At 56.7% G+C, this 8,772-nt stretch overlaps 1 protein-coding gene across 1 annotated transcript in view; it reads left to right on the top strand.

Annotated features, from left to right (window-relative positions):
• TACC1 (transforming, acidic coiled-coil containing protein 1) overlaps positions 1-8,772 on the top strand; it is a 28,717-nt gene that overhangs the window by 2,984 nt on the left and 16,961 nt on the right. The window contains exons 2-3 of the mRNA XM_009318613.1: positions 119-234; positions 8,239-8,748. Of these exons, the coding sequence (XP_009316888.1) occupies positions 119-234; positions 8,239-8,748 (626 nt within the window). The remainder of the gene's footprint in view (positions 1-118; positions 235-8,238; positions 8,749-8,772) is intronic.

The raw sequence follows: 8,772 nt of genomic DNA, 5'->3' as shown, positions 1-8,772 counted from the left end.
CCCACGGCCGGCCGGCCCGGCCCGGGAGCCGGCCTGGCTGGATGTGTAGGCAGTGTGGAGGATTTCAGAGCTAGCCTTGAAAGCGGTAATTCCTCACTCTTTTCCCCCCCCTCGGCAGCTCGGACTCCGAAGGTAATTTTGAGACCCCTGAAGCAGAAACACCGACCCGCTCGCCACTAAAGGAGTTCTGCGAGCCGCCGCTGGGATCGCCGGAGCCTGAGGCCGGGACCCAAGGTAAAGAGCCAGCGTGCACCTTCTGCTTTTCGGCTCTCTGCTCCGGATGCGGAAAGGCAGGGTGGGGTCAAGGAGGAGAAGTTGCTTGTTTTGAATAATGCCTGCCACATTTTTTGTGGTTAATGGCCTGGATGGTTCAAATACCAGTACTCGGGGCTGTGCGCTCTGCAAAGGGCTATTCTCTCACTTGAGTGAAAGGTTGATTTTATTGAATCACTTTGGAGGGAGGGGGCTGCACTGCAGGCTCAGAAGAGTCAGTTTGCCCCCCCTTAGCTCATGCCTACGCAGCGCAAAATTATCATTGTGCTGTTTTGCAACCACCGGTCGCACCCTCCTGCTGTCCCCAAGGTGGGGAGAGAGCGAGAGGCTGCAGGAGGCAGAGCTCTGAACGTCGGGTTTTGTGAGCTGCTGAGCTGGGCTGAAGCTGCACCCAGGGCTGCAGAGGCTGCAGCCAGGATGGCTGCGATGGATTGAGCGAGAGGAACAGAGGATGTTGTTGAATCATTTTGTCAGTTAAACTGCCCTCTGCCACTTCCCCTGCAGACTGCACAGCGCTTGGGGTTGCCTCCCGTCGCTGCCTGCTGCGGAGAGCGGGCTGTGGGCTGGTGGGAGCTGCCCCGCATGTGCCCCGCATGCCGCTCGTCCTTGGCCCTCGCACAGGAGCTGGCGTGGTGCTGGGTTTGTGTCCTCCCCCCAGCTGGTCGGTGGTGGAGGTTTCATTGCACGGGTCTCTTTCCCCTGGAGTTAGCTGCCAGGTGTCTTTGCTGTGCCGCTGCTGTTAATCATGCAAAAGCTCGACACTGCTAAACCCCATTTCTGGAGAAATTGCGAGGGATCTGCTGAAAATGCAGGGGGTTTCCTTTGCTGGTGGGGTCCTGTGCTATTGCTGGTTTGTCCTTGCGTGTCTCAGCGGCTGCTGCTCCTCTGAGCGTGGCTCCCCATTAACCCTTGGCCTTTTGGGGACCAGCTCCCCTGTGTCGTTGTACACTTCTCTCCATGGGGAATTGCGGTTGGTGTCTGTGGCTGAGCTTGGTGTTTATGTCTGTTTTCGTGCTGCCAGGAGGAGGCTTTGAAGCTCCGGCACCTCTGCAACAACTGCTGGAGGTTATCGGGGCAGGGAGGAGACCTCCCCTTTCATCTGCTCTCTCAGCAGAGCAGGATGACTGGGCAATGTCAGGACGTCTGTGAGCCCCCGGGGCTGTCTGCAGGAGGGCAGCCTCTCCGGGGCGCAGGGCAGCACATGGGGGGCCGGGAGGTCCTGGACGGGCCATCCTGAGCATCCTCTGCCCTCTCTTGCCCAACTGCCTCTCGTTGCTGCAGGGCCTCTGGTATGGGACTTGCAATACTGTGCTTTTCTTGAATGCTCGCAACCACAGGCTGGTCGCTTACTGCTCAGCTGAGTTTCAGAGCGTGCTAGCTCGAACCAGCACCTGGGTCCTCCCCATGCAGGAGCCCAAGTACTGCGTGACCTTGGCAGTAACAGGGTGCCATGGTTCCCCATCTCCTGTGGTGTTGTTTCGCTGTTGGGATGGATCTGGGTGCACATCCATCCCTATGGAAAACACAGGTTTGTTTGCCTTGATGGAGAGAGCACTTGGTTCATGCTTCTGATAATCGCAGCTCTTGGAATAATCCTTCCCTTTTAAGAAGGGATGATAGAGGCATCTTTACTTTGGGTGATAATGTCTGGGGAGGAGGAGAGGGAAGATAAAGGCTTTCGTAGCAGGTATGAGGATTATTTCTGCCAAAGCTTCTGCTTAGGGAAGCGCGTTGCCTCAGACCCCAGGGAGTCACCATCCCCAAAGCACGCCCGTGCCCCTGCATCCTGGGATGAGCAGTTCCTCGAGGCCAGCCTGGCACAGCAGCGAGGGAGCCGGCTGCTCCCAGCACCCCATGCACAAAGGTTGCAGTGTTGTGGAGCTGAGGGGATGATCTCTGGCAAAAGCTGTTTTTCCATGCTGGCTGGTGGAGAGCGGGATGTTGGAGACAGCAGGGCCAAACCCGCTGTGTGACTGCACCCAGCTCCATCCCTTCCCTGGCCAGGGCTTCGGGTGCATCTCTTCAGTGTCTCTGAAATGGTGGAGGGGTTACCCGGGTGCGGTTGTGAGTTTGCGGTGTGCAGAAGGCATCCTGAGGTGTTAAATCGCCATACCTTAGGTAATCTGTACGTTAAGCTCTCATCTTCACAATGCTGCTTTGCAGCAGCATGTGCCCTTTCATCTGGCTGCAGCTCAGGAGCAGCAGCGGTAATAAATGCTGCGATCGGGAGGCAATCCAGCATAATGGCTGCTTGTCAGTAGTGAAACAGCCGAGCTGTCGTGTGTGGTGAGAGCTGCTGCTCTGCAGTCATTGGGCAATAGCTGCTGCAAATGCCTGTGTGCACCTGGGCCAGCGCGGGGGGGGCAGCTGCACCAGGCCAGACCTGCGGGCAGGCACACGGGCAGGCACAGCCTCTCCCAGGCTCGGGGAGACCAGCAGGAACAGACACTCGTCTGTCTTACAGCTGCAGTCTCACCCTTACTTGGGAATAAATAGGGTTAGGAAACTTGTAAGGCAGAAGCTGTGACTCCGGGGGCTGGCTGCTCTGCGCGCAGCTGAGAGGTGGCCTGGATGCATTAAACCCCGTTCTCAGGGACAAAAATTCAGCCGGTCCCATTGCCCCGGGGAGGGGGCTGCGGTTAGGCTTTGTGCCCATTCAGGATCACTCGAACAGTTTTCCTCTTGCTGTCTCGGACAGTGGAGGCTGTAATTCTGTCCCATTCTTGCTAAAGTTATCTTCAGTCATTTGCCAGAAGAAGATATTCTGTGCAAGGAAATGAGCAGGAGCAACAAATATGGAACCGTCAGTGATGGAAGCAGGCTCATCGGCTTTTACTTCTGTTACCCTGATGCAGGGCACGTGTTTTCCGGTGCGTTAGTGGCAGCATCGTTTGCCGGTATGCTAATTCTTAACAGAATAGATTTAAAAATAGATCAACGTCTGTTAAACAAAAGCGCAAAGCCAAAAGAGGAAAGAAGTCGTTAGCTACGTAAGCCTAAGCTGAATGTACTGGCCAGATATCCTGTGCTCAGCCTGCGTGTGCGAGTGCACTGGGAAAGGGAGAAATGCGTGACTCACGCTGTGCACAAAGCATGAGCTGAATCAAAGGCTGCAGATAGTGGAGGGGTTGTTCTCGCCAGCGTTTGGCATTCAGGGCTGTGCAGAGGATCATTGCTGCTTCACTTGGTTGCTGTATGTGGGATGAAAAGGGCGCGGAGCCTTTGCGTCGCAGCATTGCTGCTGCCAAGTTTTTCTGATTCATTTAAGGGAGTGAGGGATGGCATGTAGGAAAGCTGTTTAGTTAATCGGTGTTTGTGTTTAATTTCAGCCTAAGGAAGACAAGCATAACGATTATAATGCACATGCACAAAATGCCTATTACTGTGGTGCCAGACTGTCCTGTCTGTACATTTTTCTTTAGAGAGGATAAAATCTCCATTTGCAGTTTGTATTATCCCCTCCATGTACACTGGCCAGACCAGACGCAGGTTTGCACTCCGTGCACAGCCGGCACAACTGCTGTTTTCAGGGATCCAGAGTGCCTTTTATTGGATCTGTGTTTGGGATGGATCCTGGAGTCACTGAGCATGCCTTGCTGCTGGCAGTGTCTGTTTTCATGCTGGGACTAAAATGTCCCCACCTGCAGGGCACAGTGCCAGAGGTGAAACGGAAGAGCTCGGTGTCACCTTTTCGGGATGCTGCTGAAAGGCATCTGCTGGGATGCCTGTGAGAATTGCTGGTCCAAGGGGGATAGCTGCGTGCAGTGGGTCAGTGTGCATGGCAGCCTGGCTGCCAGACTGCCTTCTCCTGGGGTCCCGTGAGGCGTTCAGCACAGTTTCAGCCCAAAAGGAGGGTTAGGGCAGCGAGACGGCTGGCGAGGCAGCTGGGCTGGGGAGGCGCTGGCTGTTTCTGCAGGCTGGTTTCCCTGGCAGGAGACGTGAGCAGAGGGAGTGCATGCTGAGCTGGCGTGGCGGCTCTCCAACGTGACTGCACGGGGGTGGCGGGGAGCTGTGCTCGCTTCGGGATGTAAATGCAGAGGCCGTGGAGGAAGAGGGAGAGAGGCACGCAGCTCACCAGGGTTGGGAAGGGCTCCCTGGGGAATAGGCAGTACTGCACTGAGGTTATCACGATGCTCGTACCCAGCAGAGCTGGGCAGCTGGGGGGGCCAGCGTGCAGACCTTGGCTCTTCCCAAGCGCCCTGAGGCCCTTCAGGTCACTGATTTCTGCATCCTGTGTAATTGTTCCTGCAGGAACGAGAGCTCTGGTTGTTTGGCAGCTGATGGGAGGCTGTGTTGGAGGCAGAGGAAATGCACAGGGGGAGGAACTGCAGCCGCCTGGCTGGGGTCGGGGGTGCTTGGGGCCAGGCTGTCCCTCCGAGCCCTTGCTGGGCAGGAGGACCCATATGGGGTGGGTTTGCCTGGAATGCCATCACCTTTGGGACTGCTTTACAGGAGGGGTTTTTGTCCTGCTCTCATCAGCAGGCAAGGGGGGGCAGGGGCTGGCACTCCATCCCTGCGGGAAGCAGCTGAAGTGCTGGATGGTGCCCTGGGAGCACCCGTGGTCCCAGCAGGTGCCTGCGGCGAGGGCTGTGCCCCACAAACCATCGCGCTCTTCATCCTGGCAGCGCTCTCTGGAGAATTAATTGACCTCGTGGCTTTGCCTGCCTTTGTCCTCTGTATGGAGCTATCTCGGTGCCAACGTGAGCCTGTCCCGGGGTGGCTTCAGCCCCCGAGGCTGTGGTCCCCCAGTGAGATGAATAGCTTAGCCCAAGCAGGGCTTGAAAATCGGGACTCTGGGGCATTGCGTGAGCGTTTGGGGAGGGCAGGGATGGGGTTCTCACGGCGGAGGTGGGCAGGGTCCTTGCCACCCCTTCAGCTCTCCTTCCCTCCTCTCGGTTCGCATGGGCTGCCGCTCGGACGCAGTGCTGAGTGTGGCTGTTAACTCGCACAAGTGATTAATACCTGTCTTGTAGCCAGAGAAGGGAAAAAAAAAACCAACCCAGAGCTTGCAGGAGGGATAGTCCTACTTCAGAAGATTGCCAAAATCACTGGTGAGCTCCTGAGCAGTCCTTCACCCACACCTTCTGTCTCCCAGTATATTCCAGTTCCTCAGCCTCTCGGGCTGGCTGAGCGGGCAGGCTGTGCTGCAGGCAGGGGGGAGCAGAGCAGCTGAGCTGTCTTGGGTGCAGAAAACGAGTGAATCACAAAATTGGAAGACCTGGGTGGGTGGTTCTTGTAATTTTTGTGAAGAAGTGGTTGTTCTGAGTGATGGTCACATGCACCATCCCTTCTTCTCTCCCCGCCCTGCAGACATCCACAGCAAGAAGGAGAGGAGGTTTGCGTGCTGACTGCTTGTTATTCAAGAAGTAATTACTCATTGCTTGGGTTAGAAACCAGGATGGGCTCATGTCTGAGAACGGCGGCTGCAAAACCTTCCGGTGGGAATGTAAAATGCATTTAAAAGGTGCCTTTTGCCCTGACTTTGAAGTCTGTTCTTTTATTCAGGGCTGTCTCAGTGAGGTTTAAAACATCTGAGCAACACAGCAAGTGTAATAAAGTTTTCTTTGGGGTCTGTTAAGGAGGTTTTCCTGGTTCCTAGTGATGGAAAGGCCTGGCAGGCGCTGCCTCGGAGTGTTTTCTGGCGGCACTCCAAGTATGTTTCCACTGGATTTGTGTTTACTGATGCCTTTTCTGGGGCAGCAAGGCAACGTCTATTTGGAGGGAGGTTTTCTGCAGTCAGAGGGAGCTTTTTTGCAGTCTCAGGGAGCACACAGCCCTTCATGATTCATTTCCATGGCTTTTAGCATCCTAGAGATCAGTTATGCAAACCACGAGCCATCAGCTGAGTCAGGGTTGTTGGCTCGGTGTCCTGGGTTAGCCCAGTACCAGATATTTGCCTGATTCACTTTTCTTCTTCTGCCAGCCTGTGACTCACTCGGTCACCAGCAAAGGTGAGCTGGTTGCAAATGCCCTGCATAGGAACATCCTTTCCAGGGAGATGCGCTCGGGGCTGCAGGTGCGTGTCGGTCTGCAGGAGCTTGTCGTTGACATCCCCCAGCCAAACCTCCTCCCTGCAAAATGAGGGCACGCTCGACGTGACTCCCCTCCGCGGCTGTCACCCATGTGCCAGGGCAGGGTTGCAGCAGTGGAGGGAGACCAGCAGGTTTCCCCGGCACAAGCTCTGCATCACCCATGCCACTGTTCCCAGCCAGGTTTTCAAACCAGTTCGGTCCTCAGGCGAACACTGGTTTTGTTCTGCCCTTGGAGGACCTGGCTGGGCTGTGTCTCTCCAGAAAGATGCCATCGAGAGCTGCAGGTTCTGCATGTTCCCTGGTGGGTTCTGAGCACCCCAGCATCCCGTTCTGCCTTATCCCGGGAGTCTGTGCAATCATCCCTGGTTGAGATGCGGGAGAAGAGGTGCAGATGAGCTGAGTGGAGGTGACACTGGGTGTTTTCCTCTTGTGCCTTCGCATGCCTGTGCCGAGGTCCTGGCTCCAGGTGCTTGGTGGGTGTAGCTTTCAGGATGCCTCGGTAGATAAGGAGCTTCCCCATCCCCTGACAGCAAAGAAAAGATTAAACAGTAAAAGGATTTAGGGGAAGGGATTGGAGTAATAGTGATTAAGTCATGGATCAGGATTGGTGATTAAGAAACTCTGACAGCAGTGTGGTGAGCCTGGTATAAATGCACAGGCAGGATTTCTGCAGACAGAGGTGCAGGCAGCCGAGTGTGGCCGAGTTCTGGCGGGCAGGACGGAAACCGCAGGCAGGCGCGGTGCTGAGCAGACCGGCTCCCAGCAGGCCCTTTCCTGCAGGCTCGCCGCTCTTTGGGGGTCTCATTGCTCTGCTCTGCCCCCCTTCCCTCCCAAAATACATCACCATCACCAAATACACACACGGTTTTTGCTCTCCTGGTGCCCCATCACCAAATACACACACGGTTTTTGCTCTCCCGGCGCTTTGGCTCCTCGCATTTATGCATTGCAGCGACAGTTTGTGAGCATCAACCACATGCGGCTGCTCTGTCTGGAGCTCATGGTTTACAGGGGACCCTCCCGACGCCCGTGTGTCTCCGGCAGTGGCGGAGCGGTGCCCTGGTGCAGGCAAGGACTGTCCGTACCGCGCGGCAGCCCTGCGTTGGGTGCCTGTCGGGACTGCTGAGGCTCTGCAGGAGAGCGAGGGCTGGGGTGCCGGGGGAGAGCAGAAGTGCTGTCGAACCCGATCCTGCACCTTGGGGTGTGGCAGCTGAGTTCTGGGGAGCAGTTTGCATCAGGCAGCTTCCCTCTGCCTGGGGCACGTCCAGCTCCTCAGCCCTGGCACAGGCCACCTGTGGACAGCTGACCCCCAAATCCCCTCTGCAGCCTGTTACATGCTTATTCATTAAGCACAGCATCCCATTCCCATTCACCTCGGGGCCTGCTTAATCGCGTTTTGTGGTGTTTTCTCCTGAATTCCTCTTGGTAGTTTTTAACTCTCCGCCCAGGCGAGCAGTGACTCCCTGTCGCTGCCATTCCCACTCAGATGTGAGTGTTTCTGCCCTGGGAGCAGCCGCCCCACGGTCGGTCCTGGACGGTGTCTGGTCCTTGGGAGCCTTGCTGGGCTTTGCAAAGCCCCTCTGGTGCTGCCGCCACCCCGGGTGGGAGCAAGCGGTGGGGAGAGGAAAGGCATAAATGGAGATGTTGGTAGGTTTGCTGGCGTGGTGCAGACAACGCCTCCTCGCAGGGGCTCGCCCTCGGCATGCAATTTATGTACATCTTCTCCGCTGTGTTCACAGGCTTCAAATTTTACAGAAAGTGCTTGAAGCTAGGGTTACACAGTCATTCTGGCAGATGGGAAGGCTGAGCTTTGGGTCATTGGACCCCCCCCATAAAATCTGACCCTGGAGCAGCCGTGAGGAGGGGAGAGGAACCCCTCTGGAAGGGGGTGCACGGCAGGTGGCGGTTTAACCGTCTCCTTTTCTCTTTTCAGAGCCAAGTGGCCATGGTGACCTGCTGGTAGGGGAAGTCCGCTGGGACAGCTTGCCTGGGAAGCACCCCAAAGATGAGGCTCAACCGGAGATCGGAGCCACTAAAGCCAACTTGGATACTAAAGGGGAATCCAACCCCGAAGACTCGTCCTTGACGCAGCCACTGGCTGAAACCCAGCCCTTGGCTACGCTGGGAAGCGGGGCTGATGCTGGCTGCGCCAACATGCCCGCTGCAGAGCCGGCCCCGGTGCTCCATGTGGGCAGAGCCGCCCAGGAGCAGGTCATGTCAAGAGAGGACACGGCGGACCCCAGCACGGGGCTGGTGGAGCCGAAGGCTGATGCTATGGCCCGGGAGTGCTCACCCAGCTGGGGCCAGCTCGGGAAAGGGGAAACACCTTCACTGGGGAGGAAAACAGAAGAAACCACAGAGGAGACCCCGGTGCACCAAGCATCCTCCCAGTTTGGCCCCGAGCAGTATGACGAGAGCATAAACCCCTTTGTGGCAGGGGGCTGCCGGCTGCAGAGCTCCCCCCCGG

The sequence above is a fragment of the Pygoscelis adeliae genome, unplaced genomic scaffold (genome assembly GCF_000699105.1).
Source record: "Pygoscelis adeliae isolate BGI_AS28 unplaced genomic scaffold, ASM69910v1 Scaffold52, whole genome shotgun sequence".
Taxonomy (NCBI): domain Eukaryota; kingdom Metazoa; phylum Chordata; class Aves; order Sphenisciformes; family Spheniscidae; genus Pygoscelis; species Pygoscelis adeliae.
This window is presented reverse-complemented; position numbering and strand designations above follow the sequence as displayed.